Genomic DNA, 21,705 nt, shown 5'->3' with positions numbered 1-21,705 from the left:
AATTGTAATTTATCATTTGTTATGAACTGTTGGTGCCCACCCCCAAAATTCATATGTTAAAACCCTACTCTTCAATGTGATGGTATTAAAAGATGGGACCTGGGCCGGCCAAGTGGTGCATTGGTTAAGAGCTGGCTTGGGACGCCAGAGGGCCCTGGTTCGGATCCCCACATATGAGGGCCAGTGACACTGCCCTCCACAGCTAAGATGCTGAACAACAGCTCAACCTGGAGCTGGGCTGCCATGAGTCGCCGGTGACGGTGTAGGCTGCAGCCCCTGCTGCAGTGGGGTGCCATGGGCTACTGTGTGTAGCCAGCAGCCAGCGCGAGCTGCCAGCAGCCACAGTGATAGGCCATCCAGAAGCCAGCGAATGATCTGCCTCACCCGGGAAGAGCACAATGATGGTGCCAACTTGGGCCAGTGAAACAACGTCCTCCACAAATAGACTAAAGAACAAAACGACAGCAACTTGTCTGTTCCCCTTCCCCCAATTTCCCAGCACTGTTCCCATCCCCCAATTCCCCAATAAAAAACTTTTAAAAAAAAAAAAAAAGATGGGACCTATGGGAGGTAATTAGGATTCACAAGGGTGGAACCCTCATGAATGGGATTAGTGCCCTTAGAAGAGTCACAAGAGAGCTTACTTCATCTCTCTGCTCTTTCCACCATGTGCGGATACCAAGAGACAAGTTGACTTTCTGCAACCTGGAAGAGCACCTTACCCAAAACCAACCATGCTGGCAACCTGACCCCAAACTTTTGGCCTCCAGAACTGTGAGAAATAAATGTTTGTTTTTTTAAACCACTCAGTCTAGAGTAATTTGTTATAGCAATTCAAACTGACCAAGGTATCATTTAGTTTCATTGGTTAGTGGGAGTACTGTTATGAGAGAAGTTTTCCTTCATTTACTGTTTGTTTGTTTACTGGTAAAGATATAAGGAAGGATAAATTCTTGATTCTTTCCCTTTATTTACCAGTTTTCAAGACAATGAATTGGTTTGCTATCATCCCCTGAAGGTGACCAATTAGGTTGTTTACACATGTAATGATATATTTGGATATTGATGGGGTTCACATTTGATGGGGTTCAGTCTATTGAAATTATTATCCTTATTGAAGTTCAAATTGCCCATCTTTGGTTAATGGGAACCTTTTCAAATTGGCTTCCTCGCTATCTGGAATAAGAAGAAATTTAAAGCTCATATTATACATATCCTGCCTTAGACCTGGAATTCGCCATTTCTCCAAGAAGCCCTGATTTCTTCTAGTGGAAAAAGGTATTTCAAAGCTACATTCTGGACACTAGGGATGTTTATTGCTACTGGGTTGTCCATTGTTTCTACTACTAAACTAATACTTAAGTAACACTGCTCTGGGTCAGACATTTCTCTAAGCTTTTCACAAATGGTATTGATTTTTCATGACAAACCTCCTATTATCCCCATTTTACAGATAAGAGAATTGAGGTACAAAGAAATTTAGCAATTTGTTTAAGGTCAAACAGCTAGTAGGTGGCAGAGCCACGATTAGAACTCAGAGTCTAAGCCTTTACCCATCATGATATGCTTCCTCCCATTAGACATGTTTTCAGTCATATGCCCACCCCTAGGCTAGGGGAAAGCAAAAAACCTTTGACTAGAGGACCACTAAGACCATCCCCACCCCCACCCCCCAAAGATACAAAGGTGCTGTTACCAGAAGAAGTAAAAATGAATCCTGAGAGGCCAAAAACAAACAAACCAAAAAACAAAACACACACACAAACACATGAATGTTCACTATATCAGTATTAAAACACACACACACACACACTGATTCAAGGTTATACAGACCAATTTTTATTCTAGGCATTTCAATGATTAAACTCTGAAGAATTATATAAAATGATATATGACATGAAACTATGATCTCTTACAAATGTTTAGATCAAAATTTCATTTCAGTTAAGATCAGTAACCAAACAACAGACTAACCCCCAACAGATTAATCCTGAAAGTCACAGGAATAAACACATGAGCAAATTATAAAGTTTGATGTAATACAAATTGTGCATTCAGCCAAGGGAATATGTTATTTTATTTTTTGTTGTTGTTTAGCTTTTATTTCATATTCATAAATTTAACTCTGCAACCCAGCTAGACTTGGAGGGGGAAAAGAAAATATGGAACCCAACGAACTGCGAGAGCACAAAGATTATGGGGTGTTCCGAGCAGATGGGGCAGGGGTGCTCTCCTGACTACGGAAGGAATGGTCTGATTAAGATAAAACCAGTCAAATGCATCAGAGTTGTCCACAGTCAGCAATGGTGATCTTCTTGCTCGTCTCGCCATTCCTGGATCCAAAGTGCTCCATGGCTTCCACAATATTCAGGCCGTCTTTCACCTTGCCAAAGACCACGTGCTTGCCATCCAACCACTCAGTCTTGGCCATGCAGATGAAAAACTGAGAACCGTTTGTGTTGGGTCCAGCATTTGCCATGGACAGGATGCCAGGCTCTGTATGCTTCAGGATGAAATTCTCATCATCAAACTTCTCCCCATAGATGGACTTGCCACCTGTGCCGTTATGGTGTGTAAAGTCACCACCCTGGCACATAAATCCTGGAATAATTCTGTGAAAGCAGGAACCCTTATAACCAAATCCTTTCTCCCCAGTGCTCAGGGCACGAAAATTTTCTGCTGTCTTTGGAACTTTGTCTGCAAACAGCTCAAAGGAGACTCGGCCCAAAGGCTCACCGTCGACAGCTATGTCAAAGAACACCGTGGGGTTGACCATGGCTGAGCTTAGAAAAGTCCCGGCAGCGGCGTCTGGAAGGCCCCAAGGGAGTATTTTCTTGTTGTTCAACATTTTGTCCTGAGAAGACTCAGAGTTATTAGCATGTGAATGACCTGATCCATACTCTTCTTCCAAAGCTATAATATCTGGAATTTCATCAGTGTCAGATGTAAAGTCTATGGCAGTAAAATCAAATACCTGTAAAAGAAAAATCTTGGATGTTAAAACAAATACTAATAAAGTAAGCTGTCAGGTGGGCTCATGGAAACATTAATTACTGCATGGGGGTGAACCTTACTTTGCCCATAGTTGTGCTTTCTGACAAGGTGTTAACAGTCTTATTCCCCAAATTCACTCATATCATAGAAGCACTAAGGAAGCTTCTCTTTAAAAGGAAACTAACTAGTGGTAGACGTATTAAATGAAAGCTTTTTTCAAAATGCAAGATATAAAGCATTTCTCGTTATTTATTCATCTGTCTATTAATCTATTATTCTCTTAAAAACAATACTACTTTATTTTTCCATAAGCCTGACTTCCAATAATATAAACCGTTTGGGAAACGTCTGGAACTAAGGAAGCAAACGGTCTTTTAATAGTTGAGTTAGCATCACAAAATCGTAGCTCTTCTCTTCATAGGAAAGGCTTTTAAGGATAAGAAGTTCTCTTAACTTAACTTTCCATACAATTTTGATAAGCTAAGTAATGTTTCTTAGCCAAAATCAGGTTAGAAGCAGAAAAATTAGTAAGATATAATAAATAACTAAAGGCTAGAATCTTAATAGCAGAGAGGGGAAATTAGCTGATTACTTAACAGAGGCAAAACAACTAACTAAAAAAAAAATCCATCAAAAAACAGAGGGGGAGGCGGGATGAGTAGTTATTATTTAATGGATGTAGAGTTTATTGCTTGGAATGACTGATAAAGTTCTGGAAATGGATAGCGGTGATGTTTGTACAACATTGTACATGTACTTAATACCACTGAGTTGTATACTTAAGAATGGCTAAAATGGTAAATTTGATGCTATGTATATTTCACCACAATTTTTTAAATAGTATAAAAAAAAAAGACAAGAAGAGAGAATCTTGGGCAGGCTGAGTGGTGCGATGGTTAAGAGCTGGCTTGGGACACCAGAGGGCCCTGGTTCAGATCCCATATATGAGGGCCAGTGACACTGCCCTCCACAGCTAAGATGCTGAACAACAGTTCAACCTGGAGCTGGGCTGCCGTGAGTCGCCTGCGACGGTGTGGGCTGCAGCCCCTGCTGCAGTGGGTTGCCATGGGCTACCGTGTATAGCCAGCAGCCAGCGTGAGCGGCCAGCAGCCACAGTGAGCGGCCGTCCAGAAGCCGGCGACTGATGTGCCTCACCCGGGAAGAGCGCAATGATGGTGCCAACTTGGGCCAGTGAAGCAACGTCCTCCACAACTAGACTGAAGAACAAAACAACAGCAACTTGTCTGTTCCCCTTCCCCCAATTCCCCAATAAAAATCTTTAAAAAAAAAAAAAGAGAGAGAATCTTGCTTTGGTCATTAGGACCCTTGGGACCTTTTACCCGGCTGTCTGTGTCCCTTACTGCACTTTCCCCCTAAGAACCAGATGCTCAGAAGACTGTAGGATCTGAGGCGCAACCTTCCACTATTTGTTCCTAAGGCTTTCAGTTTGGAGAGATATAACTGCTTCCTAGCTATTCATGAATATTCTCTTTGCAAAGAAGATATCCAAACTGACAGCCACAAAAGCCAGCAATATTTATACAAATGGATTCAGAGCATCAGCCAGGTAAGTCGATTGTAATTTTAGCATTTTTAGGTTAAAAGCATACCTTGCTTAGCTCTCTCTTCTGAACTATTTCTGGTAAATGTATATTTTAACATCCAATATCATTGCTTTTAATAAATGTAAAATAGAACAGGAAGCTAAAACACAAGAATATATGAACAGAGGGATTTTGTGCGCCCCAAACAAGGAAGCAAGTTACAGTTTCCTTACATCAGAGGCCTAGAATGCTAGAACAGAAAAAGTACACACACCTTGACATCAGTAAGACATTGGGCTAAGTCCCCACCCTGCCACTTACCTCTTTTCAACCTTTTTCCTCACCTCTCATGTAAGGAAAACACCTGACTGAATTGCAGGTGGAGAATAAAGATTGTGTAAACCTAGCTTGTAAAAGGGACTCAAACAGTAGCTTTTATTCTCATTAGTTCCTTAAATACCACAACACACACACACCTTCAGAGTCACTTATAGGCCAGGTAACCATTAGCCTGAAATAGAGTTCTTTGCAAAGGTTGGAGATCCCACACTCAGAGTTTTAGGAGGTAAGGTTCTATCACCACCATCACCAAAAAAAGCACCTGTAGTCCCTGAGATGATTTACAAGAGCCATGTGAATAATTCACCTTCCATATGTTCAGAATGATTCAGAGTGTCTAATTTCCAATAAATTCAAAGCCGCGTTGGGGGCTGTGAAGGAAATGGGGGAGTGTGGGGTGGCTAGGAGGTAACCACAGTCTATCAAGTTCCCAAGGTAAGTTTAATTTAAAATGTAGAGGTTGTGCCTATCTTTGCGAGTTTTTTAGAAACGTGGCAGAAGAGATATCATTTCACAGATATATAAAATAAATCCCTTTTTCACTGATATGAACAAGCATTGAAGGAGCATAGAAATCTCTTGCAGAGAATGCCCATCAGTAGAGGCCACACTCAGAATCAGATGCTTACTATGAAACTGATAGTCCTAGTCCCTCCCTGAAAAGAACAGGAAACCAGCAATACATTCTTTTCAAGAAAACCAAGCTACCATACTAGGGTTCCCTGGAGCCTGTGTACCTTTTGCAGTTTGTTCACCTACAACCATAGGGAGCACCTTTCCTATCATAGACTTCATTGATTCACATATTTATTATGACAACTTTCCAGAAGGTGGCACTACACATGTTGAGAATAAGGCACCATTTTCTAATTTGCATAAAGGTAGGCTAGTGGTGGCCTGAGGCCCTGAATAGGTGAGGCTACAACAGAAATAAAAACAGCATTTGTGGGAATTTTACTTGTTAGTAAAGGTGAGTGTGCATGCAGGGCTGATAAACATGACACAGAATCAGGACAATTGATTTATTTTGAAATAGAGAGTGTTAAAGAAATAATTAAGTGAAAAGAAAAACTAAAAATTTACTTTGTATAAAAAAAATTCCAATGTATAGGGCTATAAAAGGATCATGCAAGAGGTAATGAGTAGCTCTAACACCAAATAGGTAAGAGTAATCCTATTGAGGGTTTGATTTTAGCAGAAATCTCTCACCATCCATAATGGGTTGCAATATGCAGCTTTATGACGTGCTTGAAAGTTAGAGGGTCAGTAGCAACTTAGTTTTGCTTTACTCTTTACTAAATAACTTGGTACAGCTTGAGGGAATGCACATCCCCTGCCCTACAGTAGGAATACCCTCTTGTACCCTGATGCTTTGTCCTTGGCTAAGAAGTCAGTGGAAGTGTTTAGAACTCACAGCCTAGGGAGAAGAGTAACACTGATCACAACAAAATTGAAGTGATTCTTGGTATCCATTACACATCATTCAACTAGTCAGTGCTAACTCTTGTGTATTTGATTCATTTCAGCAGATACATCAAGAGTAGGTCTTCTTAAAATAAAGACATCTTATGGAGCTCACACCGAGGGTCTTCTTTGGACAGAGGGGACTATAGGTAACCCTAACCTATTTTTGTTTCACATTAAAATAATCTGTTTCCTGTTTCCTTTGCTTCTCAAAGTGTGTGGTCAGTGGATCCCCTGCAGTAGAATCACTACAGATAATGTTTTTGGAGGGGGTGGAGGATGGAGGGGAGAGTGCTTTTAGAAAGTACAGATGCCTAGTACTACCTCCAGACCTATTAACCAGATTCTCTAGGGGTGGAACTCATGAATCTGCATTTTATCAGTCTCCCCAGTTAATAATTCCTAGCATAGACAGAGAGGGCAGGGGAAGGCTCCCTGATAGGTGATGTGGTTTTATCCATGCTGAGAGCTCTCTCTGGCCACTTTATATGAGGGAGTCAATCTGATACATATGTTAACTACCTCCTTAGCTGCGTTTTACTTTGCTCAAACCTGTATAAACAATGAAAAAGGAAAAGTGCTTGATTTACACTATTCAACATCTAGTCTTATTCATTTGTAATTTAAGTAGTTGGCTAGAATCAAAAAGTCAGATAACAAGTGTTGGGGAAGATATGGAAAAATCAAAACCCGAGCTGATGGGAGTGTAAATGGTGTAGCCACTTTGGCAAACAGTCTGGCAGTTTCTCCAACAATTGAACATAGAGTGACCATATGACCCACTAGCAAATTCCACTCCTAGGTATATGCCCCAAAGAAACAAAGACAGTTTAAATGGTAACAATTGCTTCATCACTGATACTGGAGGTGCCAAAAAATGTATACGAGTGGTCACTTGGGTCAACGTTGCTCAAGCAGTAGTTCGCTGTAATCAGAAGTGTCTGGACGCTGATGGTAAGCACTTTGAGCACTTCTTGTAATTGCAGAAGTCAAATGTGACTTGTATTCATCTTTTGTTATCAATATATATTATTACAATTCTAACACAGTTTTCCTTTCTTAAAATGTGGATACATTTTTTTCGCATCCTCTTTATTTACACAAAAGCACCATTTAATCTGTTCATTACTTTTGTAAAATGTCAGTTAATAACATTCTCCACTACTTTCTTCACTTTCTTAAGTTCTAGAAGACATTAGACCTTTTTTCCCCTCACAAAAGACATCTATCATCTAAGTGTTCGGTTTTGCTTTGGTCAATAAAACTTAAAATCCAAATTGTTGCCCTGCCATTCCTACACTTACTTATGCTGAAGTGTCATAGTTTCAGGCTAATTTTGTAATTAAGGTAGGGAATTTATTTTATTTTTAGCTAAACCATCCTGCCATCTGTTGACAGCTCAGCTCAGGTGGGGAATCGAACTGCTGTTGCTCAAAGCTCGCACTCTTGAGTGAGCTCTTAACCAACTGAGCCACTCGGTCGGCCCTAAGGTAGGGAATTTAAAAATGAGCAGCCTGTAATGCACAGACATCATCCCAAGACTGCACTGTAATGTTTTACTGGTTGTAACTAGTATTTCTTTCCTTTTATTTTTGTTTCTTAGGGTAATTTTTTCTTTTATAGCTATATTGATGTATAATTGATATATAATAAACTGCACATATTAAAAGTAAAAACAAAAATGAGCAGCCTGGGGTTATTAAACGTGAGGTACACATAGTGCTCTCCACCAGGATAATACTTGAATACTAATCAACACACTTCCTCTAACGCTATAAGAGGACAATTTCCACTGTTTACCTTCTCCGAAGGGCAGAGTTCATGCCTTATATTATTAGGAGCTCAAATATTGAATTGAGTCATTTTTAATGCAACTATACATATATAACGTAGCTACCTATATATCCATATTGTCTAACCAATGAATGCCAACTAGATTTTTTCAGTTAGCCCAAAATATACATATTATGATATGGCTCTTTTTTTTTTTAAGATTTTTATTGGGGAATTAGGGGATGGGAACAGCCCTGAGGAATTGGGGGAGGGGGAACAGACAAGTTGCTGTCCTTTTGTTCTTCAGTCTATTTGTGGAGGACGTTGCTTCACTGGACCAAGTTGGCACCATCATTGCGCTCTTCCCAGGCAAGGCAGATCAGTCGCCGGCTTCTGGACGGCCGCTCACACTGGCTAATGGCTACACACAGTAGGCCATGGCACCCCACTGCAGCAGGGGCTGCACCCTACGCTGTCGCCAGCGACTCAACGGCAGCCCAGCTCCAGGTTGAACTGTTGTTCAGCATCTTAGCTGTGGAGGGCAGTGTCACTGGCTCTCATATGTGGGATCCGAACCGGGGCCCTCTGGCGTCCCAAGCCAGCTCTTAACCAACGCACTACTCGGCCGGCCCTCTAATATCTTTTATATGGCTTTCTCAAGTAGCACTTTCATAAAACTAGTACCAAGCTAAAGAACCAAGAAGGTCCATTCTACATCAAGATAAGGATCCCCTGTGAGATTCAAAGCCTCTCATTATATTATATTATATTTCTCTCTAATCTGTAGGCCATTTAAGCAAATTAAGCATGAAGGAAGAATCCCAGGCAACTCTGTCCCACCTCCTCCAAACATTTGCCTTCTTATCATGTCACTTAGTCATCTTACTGACAATCTTAACATTAAAGATGTATTGTAGGGGCTGGCTGAGTGGCATGTTGGTTAGAAGTTGGCATGGGATGCCAGCTCTGAGCAGCAGGGCCCCGGTTCGAATCCCACATGAGGGCCAGTGACGCTGTGCCCTCTACAGCTAAGATGGTGAACAAAAGCTCCACCCAGAGCTGGGCTGCCGGGAGTCACTGACAATGGCATAGGTTGCAGTGGGGCTGGCCGGCAGCAGGCGTGAGCTTTCGTGAGCGGCAGCCCAATGGCCAGCAAGTGACTGCCTCACCTGAGAAGAGCGCAATGATAATACCAACATGGGCCAGTGAAGCAATGTCCTCCACAACTAGACTGAAGAACAAAAGGACAGCAACTTATTTATTCCCCCTCCCCCAATCCCCCAATAAAATCTTAAAAAAACACACACAAAAAAAACCAGATGTATTAATCAGCCATCTCAGTAAGTCAAACTCAAAAGGCTGCCTGCCTTTCACCACTACACCAGTTGAGGGCATGCTTTTCCTATTCAGCTTTTTCCACCTGAGTACCTCTCCCCTGCCTCCCAGCTCAGCCTCAGCTGGATGGTGATCAAGATAGCTTCACTCTTCACCTGCCGTAAAAAAATATCACCTGGGCCTATCTCAGTGAGTGTCAGTTGACACAGTTTCTTCCAGGAATCCAATTTCTAAAATATGGGGGAGTGGCATCAGAATCTCAAAAGGTAAGCAAGGGGAACAGGAAAGACAGCATAAAACATGTCTCTGGCCTAAGCTGCCCTCAGGCCTAAAGAGGCTTCTTCTCCTCCCTGAACAGTTTGATGCCATTCCTTTTCCAGTTTCTCCATCATTCAGTTGAAGTAGGCTGCTACAGGTTAAACTGGAAACTTAAAGATACTCAACAGTACCTTTTCCTTACCAAACGGTTACTGTGGTGCTTTTATAGGATATCCTACATTACAGAATATCTGTTGGGAAGGTGGTATCTATAGCATGAAGGTATCGCTTTTTGAGATATAAGCAATAAGTAGCTTATAGAGCAGGGACGTCTCACAAACACCATCACCCACGCAGGACTCAGTGCTGGGTTACTTGAGCTGGATCAGGACCAAGGCCCAACTGTCCGTGCTCCCAGTTCACGAGAGCCCATACCTGATAGGTGTATGCACAAATATCTATCCTGCTCCTTCTCCCTTCCCTCATTAGCCACCTCCATGAGCTAAATGATATTCTAAAAGCGGTATCTCAGGCAAACCTTATTTTAGTTTTTCCCTTCTATTGGTTCTTCAATACCTATAATGCCTTATTAAAGTGGATATATTTTCATGGCTTGGTATTACTCACAACCTGAACTGGCAAGTTAAACATACTGCATGTCACTGTCCCTCCACAGATGGTATGCCCAGGCCTCTAGTGCAAAAAAGAAAGACAGCCCATCCTCAAACACTTCACTTCCATCTGTAGAAGCATCACTAATTTTATGTGGCAGATGAGAAAACTAAGGCTAAGAGGTTAATGGCTAGTATACCATGTTGCTTTGATTTTTTTTTTTTCACTCAGAACCGGAAAGCCAATATTATTATTACATGCAAAGGAAAAAACATCTCTGAACACTCAGGAACACCATGCCAGGCTTCATAAAGCCCAATGTTTAAAAACCTGCCATAGTTAGATACCGTCCAGGCTTAGCTTTTTTCCTCAAAAGAATTGTCCTCATGGGAAAAAGTCTGTTAAACCAAAACTGCCATTTATACAACAATAAAATTTAAGATTAAAGAATACCATGAATTTTAAGACATGTTGACAATAGAACAAAATGCATTTAGGCAGTCAAACTAGAGACACAAAGACAGACAAATCATCACCAATGTGCATAGCTCATGGCAAAAAGCAACGGCTAGGGTGAGGTTCTAGATGCTGAGAAAGGTCTTTATATTCTGTCTTGCTCATAAAGAATAGCTTTGAAACATGTCTCCTTTCCATAAGCAATTCAGTTGGCATTATAACTTACGAAGGGGAAACGCAGAAGTTTATGTTCAGAATAAGAAAGCATGTGTAGTTATGCTATATGAATTTTTCAATTAGAATAAACCACAAAATACCAACCTTGGAGTTTTGAGGCAAAGAGGAGCAGGGTCATGTCCAATTTGGACTGAGAAGTAAAAAATTTCTTAAATGCAGCAGCTCTAGAAAATGACAGTCACTGGGGGCAGGCAGGCAAGTGAAGGGATAGGCTCCATTCCTGAAGCCTAGAAATTGTGACAGTCCATCTTCTCAGAAACCAGAAGCTCCTTAACTTCAAGCATCTCAGTGAGTCCCTACCCTCTGTTTCAACTCACCTGCTTACTGATTCCTGGAGTTAGTTCAAGGGGAAAAAAATTAGTTCTATAACTCAGTTTCGATAAACTCATTCATACCAAAGGTGCATATAAAGTTATGTACTTCTTCCTTGTTTTCATGGAAAGAGGTGAACCAGGGTAGAAAGAAACAAATTAGATTTAGACTTTGTTTCTGAAGGGCAACCATGCTAACCTTTTAGTAGAGATAGAATTTATGAAATAGAGCTACTGTCTAAGATTTTTTTTTCCTGAAACAGTTTGGCATCCTGCAGCTTTGTTAGGAGGCTCATGATATCTCCTAAGTGAGCAACATTGAGGGGACTGAAAGTCTGAACACCTGAGGCAGGAGGTAAGAAGAACTCTTTTCTACAGAGGATGCAAAGTCTTTTTACTTCTAATTATTCTCATATGGTCTTCTAAAGATATCTCACCAGCCAGTATTAGTGACTTTCTCCCAAAGTGACAACACAGTAAGTTAAGTCCATTTGAGACCGGACACTGAACAATCTCATTCCAGGGTTCACAGTTTCAATGGCCCATTGGCAAGAAATGCCTACTGCCTTTACATGAGACTGATGCTAATAGTCACTCTTTTGTGTCCTTTCAGCTTTGATTCCTTTTCAGCAAGGCCATCAGCCATGAGAAGGTCCACTCTCAGGGGTCTGGTGAATGGGCAAATGAAGGCAAATCTGTCTTCTTATATACACATTAACTTTTAACTTGTTTAGTCCTCCAGTGTTATTACCCTGCAAAATTTCTTAACAGGCCAATTGGAATCCATGTATGTGTATTAATAACCCTGTCATATAAGCCAAGCAGCTCTATGAAAGCAACGCACAAAGCACATGGAACACACAGCATAAAACTGATCTAGTCTGCAGTAAATTTTATTGAATTCATATGCGGCATTCCTTTATGAAAAATAAAAAAAACTAAAGTTGTACAAGCATGCATTGTGAGACAAACCTGTGACGATGCCTGCTCAGACCAAATCGGAGCAGACACCAGTTCATACCATACATAGCTCACACGAAGGTGTTTTTATTCAATACAGACAGACAGCAACAGCGGCAAGAGAATGAGACCATAAAGGCACTGGAACTTTTTGTCAATTCTGGTTAGGCTCTGACCAGTCTATCATTTTCTTACCAGCCAGGTAAACAATAGTACTCACTCATCTGCTAATGCCAAAAACTTTAAAGCTCATAATCCAGGTGGAAATGACTACTATTAAGGACCTCTTTTCTAGCTAGCTGCTTCTCCAATTCAGAGTTGTCTAGCGGGTTAATTTCAATGTAACAGAAGGTGTTAGCTGGCTGGCTGCACGTGCACTGGTGACAAGAGACAGGTTTAATGTTTGTTCTCAGCTTGCGGGGCCTCCTGGCTGGTTGTGTCCTTCTCTGCCCCTTGGTCCTGAGTATTCTGAGACTCACTCAGTGGAGGATAAAAGGGACCTACCAGCCAGTTGAGGGGTGTGTTGTTAACAAGATAATCCATCACATCATCTAAAGATGCCTTCATTTTCTGCAGCTGCCCCTTGCTGGAAGTGAGGAAGCCATCCGACACTTCCTTAAAGGAGGCGGCATTGCGGAACACTGAGTAGATGTCTCCAGCCATCACGCCCAAGTGACTGGCCTGATCTTGGATGTTCTGCGGTAACCCTTGGACGTTGGACAGGAGAGTGTGGCACGTGGTCTGGAGCTGCTGAGTCAGGTTGCGGGCAATAGCAAGAGTGCGTGACTCGATGTGCTAAAAATAAAAAGTTTAAAATTAGCAGCGGATCCAACAATACTATGTAGTAATTATAATTATTTCTATTACAGGAAACTGGTTATGTGTCCATCATGTATGTGGTTTCTTCGACTTTTGAAAACTCCTCATAACAACCCTGAGTGCAGCAGTATTACTCACATTTCATAGATACACATATTAGCTTTTAGAACCCAAAGAACCACTTTTCTATGTCTAGAACATGCAATATTTCTTCTATCTGGAACATCAGTGTCCTTACTGCCCTTTCACCTAGTTTATGCTCCCACTGGTCTCAGCTTAGCACTCACCTCTTCCAGGAAGTCATCTGACTCACCCATCCTCACTCCAAGACCAAGTTAGGTACCTGCCCTATATAGTATCATACCCCCCGTTTTTATCCTGTCAAAAAACACTATGACAGTAAAAATGCCTATACTATCTCCTGTTAGTCTGTACCCACTCTGAGGGCGAGGCCCAGGTTTCTCCTTTAGTTGTATCCTGTTAGGGGCAATATGCATGTCTGTAGATTGAAAGATAGAAGTTACTGTACAGTTTTGCTTTTTTGTCCCATAACAAGCAACCTATGTACAGAGTATTAGTCAAACTTTTGCTAGAGAAGAGTATTCTAAGAGGAGCAACGGCAAGACTGAAATGCAAAATCTGGTGAAACTTCTTCACCCACGTGTAGTGGGTGACTCTGCCCCACGTGTCTTACCTCAGTACAGTGAGATTCATCAGTGTCATCATAGCCGATGCTTCTCTTCCACTCCACCCAGGAGACATACAGCCTATCCTGAGCACCCTGAATTTTCTGGTTGGCACTATGCACATTCTCCCTGGCAAATTCAATCTAGAACACATTGAAATAGAACAAAGAAATAAGTTCATGTTAGCCTATTTTCAGATCTATGATGTAAATCACATAACTGAGAGTTTAAGGAGAGCGATCCCTGTTATCATTGTTATTTATTATCATCTACAATAGTTGTAGTTCTTCAATGCCTCTCACTCTTAAAACACTGCTCTAAATTTACCTCCAGTTTAGCACAGCGAAGGCAACTGAAATTTAATGTATACGTGTGAAACAGAAAAACAAATTACAAAAGAGAAAGGAATTCAAACTTCCTCTTCCTTGTTGCCAGCCACTTATTTCCCCTTCCCAGAATACACCGGCTTCTAATGGCCGTACAATACATACTGTTCTATAACTTGGCAATCTTTAATGGCTACACAGTAGTCTTTTGTGAGGTATCAATTTAATTAGTTCCTTACTAGTTGACATGCATTGTTTATAGTCTTTTGCAACTCTAAATATACATGTCTGTAGGATAAATTTCTAAAAGTAAAGCTGCTGGAGGCATAGGTGTTTTTATAACTTTCCTAGAACTAGCCCTTGAATCCTCCAGAAATCCACAAGTAACCTCTTTCTCTACACCATTGCCAGAGTATCACACTTTGCCAGTGTGACAGGACAAGAGAGCCATCTGTAATTTGACCTCTCAGAGTAAGATTAACATCACTTCATATATTTCAGAGATTTCCTTTTCTGTGAGCTGGCTGTATACTGTTTACCCATTTTACTAGCGGGTTGTTCATAAGGTAAAATTCTTGGATTTCATAATTACATTTATGTTCATCCCCCTAGATCAGGGGTGGGCAAACTGCGGCTAGCAAGCCACATGCGGCTCTTTGGGTACGTACATGTGGCTCTGAAGTATAATTGAAAATGAAAATAAAAAACTATCATAGCTTCATTTATAAAATGTTTAAAGGATATTATTCACATAATGGTGATTTCACTTGTTTTATGGCTCTCGAATAATTTTCAAATTGTTGTGAGGGACAGGACTGACTCTTCTGTCTCAAAAGTTTGCCAACCCCTGCTCTAGATAAATGAACTTTTTTCCTCACCAGGTTAACTGTAGAATGGAGCTGAGAAATGGTCTCTTGGCTTTTTTGCTTGGCTTCTTTCACCCTGCCAAGAGCCTGCTGGTAGGCACGTGAGCGGAGCTTGGTAGACAGAGATCCCAGCCTAACGTAATAACTTGGCTTTTGAACAGCATCAAATCCTTCAACTTTTTTTGCTTCTTTTTCTGAAGAAAGAAAGGACAAAAACCATAAGGGATCATAGCGGTAAGTGACAAGGCCTGAAATCTAACGTGGATCTTGATTTTGTCAATTCTACCCACCCACCTAGCAATTATACACTCATTTTCCTGAGACAGTTCATGTCTGCTGCTAAGCTTGACTACCCAGCACATACCACTGCATCTGACATGTTCATCTACACGTCTTTTCCCGCTAAAATGAGCTTCTTGGGCCACACAGTACCTGGCATAGAGTAGCCACTAAATATTTAATGATTCTATAAAGCAGCCCATTCAAGACAATCCATTTGTAAAAAATGTTTCTCTAAAATTCTCCTAAAATTTCAAAACTTACTATGTGTAATTCAATGTGAAGCTTAAGATTGCTTTAAGAAAATCTATAGAGACAAAATATTAGTGGCTGTCTAATCTTTTAGATAGTGGAGACTGCATATAGGCCTGAAAGATCTTTCAGGGCAAGAGTAATGCTCTAAAGCTGGATTGAGATGATGGTTGCGCAACTGTAAATTTGGAATGAAAAAGGTAAATTTTTTTGGTATATAAAGTATCAAATATACTCAGTGAAGCTGTTTTGAAAGATTGCCTTAAGATGTAAAACATTATTTCAAGACAAAAATCCACTTACCTAGTTCTTCCTCAGTGAGAGGGAGATACTGGTCTACTAGCAGCTCTGATGTGGTGAGCGCATTTTCTACTCCATTGCTCATCAGCTGCACCATCCGACTCCCCATAACTGTATTAATGCTACCATTGACCACAGACTTGGTCTTCTCCACACTGCCAGTCACTGCTCCTTTGGTCTTATCCATCACCCCAGTGATCGTGCTGGCCACGGAATCCTTGGCCCCAGTCACAGTTGTCGTCACAGCATCCTTTGCCCCAGTCACAGCACCTTTGGCATTGGCGACAACCTACAAATAGAAAAGCAGATCACTTGGCTGGCGAGTAACACCAGCATAAATATATATTTAAGGCCTTAACTAAGGCAGCATAGCTGAAGAGTTAAAGAAGGAATCTGGGGGCAACCGGTTAGCTCAGGTGGTTAGAGTTCATGCTGATAACACCTGGGTTGCCAGTTTGATTTCCACATAGGTCAGTGAGCTGTGCTTTCTACAACTAGATTGAAAACAACTTGACTTGGAGCTTATGGGTCCTGAAAAAAACACACTGTTTCCCAATAAAGTTTGTTTGTTTGTTTGTTTGTTTTTAAAAAAAGAAGGAATCTGACCCTTTCACTGCCTAGCTTTAGGTCTTAGGTGAGTTACTAAGAGTTGATGAGCCTTAATTTCCTTATCAGGTATATTTGCCCTACCTGCCACCACTCAAGGGTTGTTGGAGGAGCAGATGAGATAAACAGATATAGGATTTATCAAGGTGTTATTTTTATAAAACTAGATGAACCTGTGGAAAGGTACAAGGGGTGCTCCAGAGAAGAGTGGCATTTTCCATGCTGACATGCTTATGCTGAAAGCAGCTCATGAATGCCTATGAGCACAGACATAGGTACCATACACACCTGGCCCCATACACACAGCCCCAGAAGGCCAACATATAGGCAGAGATGCCTATTCTCCATCGTACTGGATGTGCTCTCAGATACCAAGTAAGAGAAGGTTCTATATACCACCTCTGCATTTATCCAGTACCACATGGAAATCAGTTATTTAAGAGAGAAATTTCTTCTGCAGAAGCAAAGCCACAAACTGATAAGAGATCAGACTAAAAGTACTCTGGTCCAAAGGTGGCTAGTTCATCTCTGCTTCTTAGACATAATCTGACAACTCAAGAAGTAAAGGGGTAGCCATTACTCTTTCAAAAATACATCCAGGCTGAAGGAATAATTAAGTATTTCCTGCTTATGGCATGCACCACCTGTGCTAAACAGATAGGACAGGAAAATATGTGAGACAGAAAACCTCAGCACTCTTGGCCCAAACTCACCTGGTTTGTTGGCTGATTCAGAATAGGCATTTTCTCCTCAATCCTGTCTAGTCCCATGCAGGCATAAGTGTTGGCAACAGCAACTAAAAGAATTACAAATAGAGAAAATGTTAACAGCATAGACATAGAATGAATACCTATTATGATACTGTAAATGTTTAGTGTTATGAAAAACAGCAAGAACGTTGATCTTCACAATGTATTGCCTAGTCCCTAGTTCAGACAGAAAGAGGGTTGGCAGGATGCTGGCAACTTTCTTCTACTGACAGGGAAATATGGGGGTGGAGGGAGCAGCAGGCAGAAGGGAGTGACAAGCCAGGTAGGAAGCTGGCTGAGAAGATTCTTCCTCATCAACTGGCCCCTAAGGCTAATGCCAAAAGAAGCCAAGCTTTACCTGAACCCTCATTCAGGGAATAAGGTACCTAAGAACTCTCAAAATTAGCATTTTCATGTTAGTTTAACCCCTACCTACACTTAATTCAATAAGTGGCAATGGATTTTGCATTATCACCAGGAAACGGTATGCCAACAGCAACAGCACACTGGATTTCCCTAACATGGCCTTCATTTTAGTCCAAGCTTCCTCCTCAGGATGACCAAGCCAAGCACTAGTCCCAAATTCATTTGGGAAGTAGCAGAGATGAAAAGCTCTTATGTAAAGGTTTCTTATCCTCCAAAAAGTCCATGATTTATTCATTAAGGGAAATGATTTAAACCTTTATTCAAAAGGGTTCATAATGTGAAGAAAGTTCATATACTGCCAGTGGGAACGTAAAATGAAAGCCACTTTGGAAAACAGTCTGGCAGTTCCTCTAAAGCTTAAAAGTTATATGACCCAGCAATTCCACACCTAGGTATATACCCAAAAGAACTGAGAACATATGCCCACACAAAAACTTGTACACAAATATTCACAGTAGCATTCATTATTCATATCGGCGGGGGAAGTAAAAGCATCCAAATGTCTATCAACTGATGAATGAATAAAATATGATCTATTCGCACAATGGAGTATTATTCCACAATAAAAAGGAATGAAGTACTGATGTCATGCAACAACATGAACCTTGAAAACATTATGCTAAGTGAAAGAAGCCAGTCACGAAAGAACACATATTTTATGATTCCATTTATGTGAAATGTCCAGAACAGGCAAATCTATCAAGACAACACATACAGGGCCGGCCGAGTAGCGCGTTGGTTAAGAGCTGGCTTGGGACTCCAGCTCTGAGCTGCAGGGCCCTGGTTCGGACCCCACATGAAGGCCAGTGACACTGCCCTCTACAGCTAAGATGGTGAACAACAGTTCTACCTGGAGCTGGGCTGCCATGAGTCACTGGCGATGGTGTAGGCTTCAGTCCCTGCTGCAGTGGGCTGCCATAAGCTAGCGTGTGGCCGGCAACCAGCGCGAGCGGCCAGCAGCTGGTGTGAGTTGCCAAGAGCCACTGTGAGCGTCCATCCAGTGGCCAGCGACCGATCTACCTCACCCAGGAAGAGCGTAATGATAATACCAACATGGGGCAGTGAAGCAACGTCCTCCACAATTAGACTGAAGAACAAAATAGGAACTTGTCTGTTCCCCTTCCCCAATTTCCCAGCGCTGTTCCCCTCCCCCAATTCCTCAATAAAATCTTTAAGAAAAGTAGATTAGTAGTTGGAGGGACAGGGGAAAGAAAAGGAGAGTGACTGCTAATGGGTATGTTTTCTTTCTTGTTTTTAAAAAATGGTGATAAAATATACATAAGTATCACGGTTTTAATTATTTAAGTGTACAATTCAGTGACATTAATGTTGTACAACTATCACCCCTATCATTTTCAGAACTTTTTCACCATCCCAACAGAAACTGGGATGAGGTTCCTTTCCGGAGTGATAAAAATGTTCTAAAACTGAATGTGGTGATGCCACATGACTCTCTGAACATACTAAAATACCACTGAATAGTACATCTTAAGTGGGTGAATTGTATGATATGTTAATTATAGCTCAATATTTCTTTTTCTTTTTCTTTTTTTTTTCTTTTTTCTTTTTTTAAGCAATCCGGTGTCTATTGCCTGGGCCCAAGACAGTCAATTATGTCAGTTTACCTACTGTCTCCCCCTTGTGATCTCAGATGCCAACATAGAAGCACCTTTGGGAAATTTTTAAAAAGTATCATGAACATCTGCCATTGCTATGAAGCAGACCTTCTGTAACAATGATGGTCACCTGGCAGTTTCTAGACGAAGACAAGTATGTACCTTAGGAAAGGTTAAGGATTCCCTGAAGTTGCCGCTGTGTGCTCAGGGCATTGCATTGGCAGCATTCATACTCTTCAAACCAGTGTCAGGCTCATTCCTGACAGGTCCATTGGACTAAACCTTGAGGGGGAAATCAGAACTCACTTTGTGGCTCTAGCTTCTGGATGATGGGCAGAGCGCTCATCACAGCCACCGAGGTTATGGTCTTCACACCCTTCTCCGCCATCTCACACACAGACTTCAAGTAGGGATACTGATCCTTTGTACTGAAGTAAGCCGAGGAGACCAGGTCATATGTGGAGCTCACCAAGGGTAAGTTGGCCACCCTCGTCACCACGCTCTGCAACCAAGGAGGGGGGAGGGTTAACTTCTCAACACATGGGGAGGGAAAGGAATGAAGAAATCGCAATTTAAAATTCATACCGGTTGTGAATCAACAGCAACAGGTGCCATTTTTCTTCCTGGAGAAAGAAGGAATCTGCGGAAGAGAAACTTATTTCAGGACATTGGGATAAGATGCTTCCAGATTCATCTCCCAACCCAAGCAAATTTCTAGAGAAAAAAATTAAAATGAGGTGTCTTCTTCTGCACTTCTTCCCACCCTCCAGCTCTGAACACTCTCCCTTGAGCAAACACCTTCTGAGGCAAGGTTTCAGAGCTCCTGTGTACATTCCCAATATAAAAGAGAAAAGCAAAGTTGTTGATACATTTGTCATGTTTCTCCATTAGGAAACTAGGGATGCCTTTTGAAGGGGAATATCTGTTCACAAAAATGCTAAACAAGTTGAAATCCATGTTAAAACTAAAGAGATTTCAAGCAGAAGACATCTTGGCGAGTCAGGACTATCAGGTTGGAGCACTTTGGGGGAATTACTGCCTTCCTTCTCAAAAGAGTGAAACCAATTTAGTGGTGACTAAGCACAGGAGGAATGAAGTTCTCCGAGGAAGGAAGTGCTCGGAGGGATCGAGAAACATTTCAGAACACTTTTAAATGTAAATTTACCGTCCCCAAAGACCCACATACACGCTAAACTGCCTCACTGCTAAACAGCGATGCTGGGAAGTTATAAGAACCAGCACATCCCGCTGCCCGCTACGTCCGGGCCAATCAGTTCCCCCCTGTGGCCACCAAGGGTCCCAGTTCTACAAGAGATAAGAACTGCGCTGTGGGCGGAAGTCAAGGGCCAGCAGCGGCTGCCCCACTGTCACTGCGTACCCCATAAAATTCTGCTTTAAGACCATTCTAACGCATTTCCTTTAAAATAATGTCCTTTCGGGGCAAATGGAAAATGTTACCCAGCAACCAAGCCAAGAAACTACAAAGGTACTGGAGCAGCTGGCAGACAAGGCTCAAGGAACAAAAGCAAAGGTCGAAAGCGCAGGCCCAGTAGACCGCCCCTTCCCAGATGGGGCCTAGGGGCGGGCAGGCCCCACGGGTCAAAATCCGACCCCGTCCAGCCTAGAGCCCCGCGGGGGACCCAGGCCAGCTTGCAGGTAACAGAGGGGGCGCGCACCCACCGACAGACAGTACGGAGGAGACGAGAATCCGACGAGCCCAGCAAGCTCAGCTCCAGCAACACCAACGATGTTTAAAGCGAGGCCCACAGGCTACCAGGCTATATATCCCGTCCCGCTCCGCCCCCCACTCCACCCCCGCACCATGTGACCAGGAGCTCGGGACCCGGAACGCCCAGCTGCCAGTCCCGAGTATCGCCGTCCGCCGCATGTCGGCGCCTCCCCCACACTGCTCTCCCCCGACTGCGGCCCCGCCGCCCGGAGTGGGGCCCCTAGTCTGGGTGAAGGGGTGTCCTTCCTGGGTGGGGGGCTCTGCCTGAGTTCCGGGTCCTGGAAGGCCCGTGGCAAAAGTGTGGCTGGCGCCCGGGTCAGCTCTGGGGCTTTTGCCAAAGGCATTGAAGGAGTCGCACGGACAAATTAACAGTAACCTGATTAACCATCAGTCCTCAAAATTGAACTGTTTTTAAAAATGGAAACAGGTTCTGGACTTATATTTAGCAAACAAATAATTTTTAAAGTTTTGTAAAATTCTAACCCGATGACGGACCTATAGAGATTTGTTACACTGCTCTTTTGACTTAAAGTCAGTTCCTCATACATATTTCTAATTCAAAGTTCAATCAGAATTTACCAAAAGGGCTTTGAATACCATTAGTTGGTCCCCTTCATTTTTTTCTCAGAAAAACTTAAACCCGAATCACTGCGGGCTGACTGACAGCTGCCTATGCTTATTTTGCAAGGTGGCCTTTTTTTTTTTTTAAGTTGTGGGTTATGCCTTTTATTTTTAAAGAAGAAACTTAAATCATCAACATCTGAGTCC

The 21,705-nt window shown here is 42.1% G+C and overlaps 1 protein-coding gene across 1 annotated transcript; it reads right to left on the bottom strand.

Annotated features, from left to right (window-relative positions):
• Window positions 1-2,098: 2,098 nt before the first annotated feature.
• On the bottom strand, window positions 2,099-20,997 carry PLIN2 (perilipin 2). Its single transcript, XM_019659070.1, has 9 exons — window positions 20,889-20,997; window positions 19,794-19,848; window positions 19,515-19,710; window positions 17,131-17,213; window positions 15,815-16,100; window positions 14,993-15,174; window positions 13,797-13,931; window positions 12,788-13,078; window positions 2,099-2,974 (listed from the first exon to the last, which is right to left on the bottom strand). The coding sequence occupies exons 2-9, from the start codon at window positions 19,821-19,823 to the stop codon at window positions 2,282-2,284; spliced, it is 1,896 nt and encodes a 631-aa protein (XP_019514615.1). The 5' UTR covers window positions 19,824-19,848; window positions 20,889-20,997; the 3' UTR covers window positions 2,099-2,281.
• Window positions 20,998-21,705: the final 708 nt, after the last annotated feature.

The sequence above is a fragment of the Hipposideros armiger genome, unplaced genomic scaffold (assembly GCF_001890085.2).
Source record: "Hipposideros armiger isolate ML-2016 unplaced genomic scaffold, ASM189008v1 scaffold_294, whole genome shotgun sequence".
NCBI classification, from domain to species: domain Eukaryota; kingdom Metazoa; phylum Chordata; class Mammalia; order Chiroptera; family Hipposideridae; genus Hipposideros; species Hipposideros armiger.
This window is presented reverse-complemented; position numbering and strand designations above follow the sequence as displayed.

What these genes read in the sequence shown, in the direction of transcription:
- PLIN2 (XM_019659070.1), bottom strand. Translation starts at nt 19,823, where the DNA reads ATGGCACCTGTTGCTGTTGATTCACAACCG. An exon ending in TCTCACTGAGGAAGAACTAG is followed by an intron (nt 15,175 to 15,814) that starts GTAAGTGGATTT and finishes TTCTTTCTTCAG; the next exon opens with AAAAAGAAGCAAAAAAAGTT. An exon ending in TCCATTCTACAGTTAACCTG is followed by an intron (nt 13,932 to 14,992) that starts GTGAGGAAAAAA and finishes AATGTGTTCTAG; the next exon opens with ATTGAATTTGCCAGGGAGAA.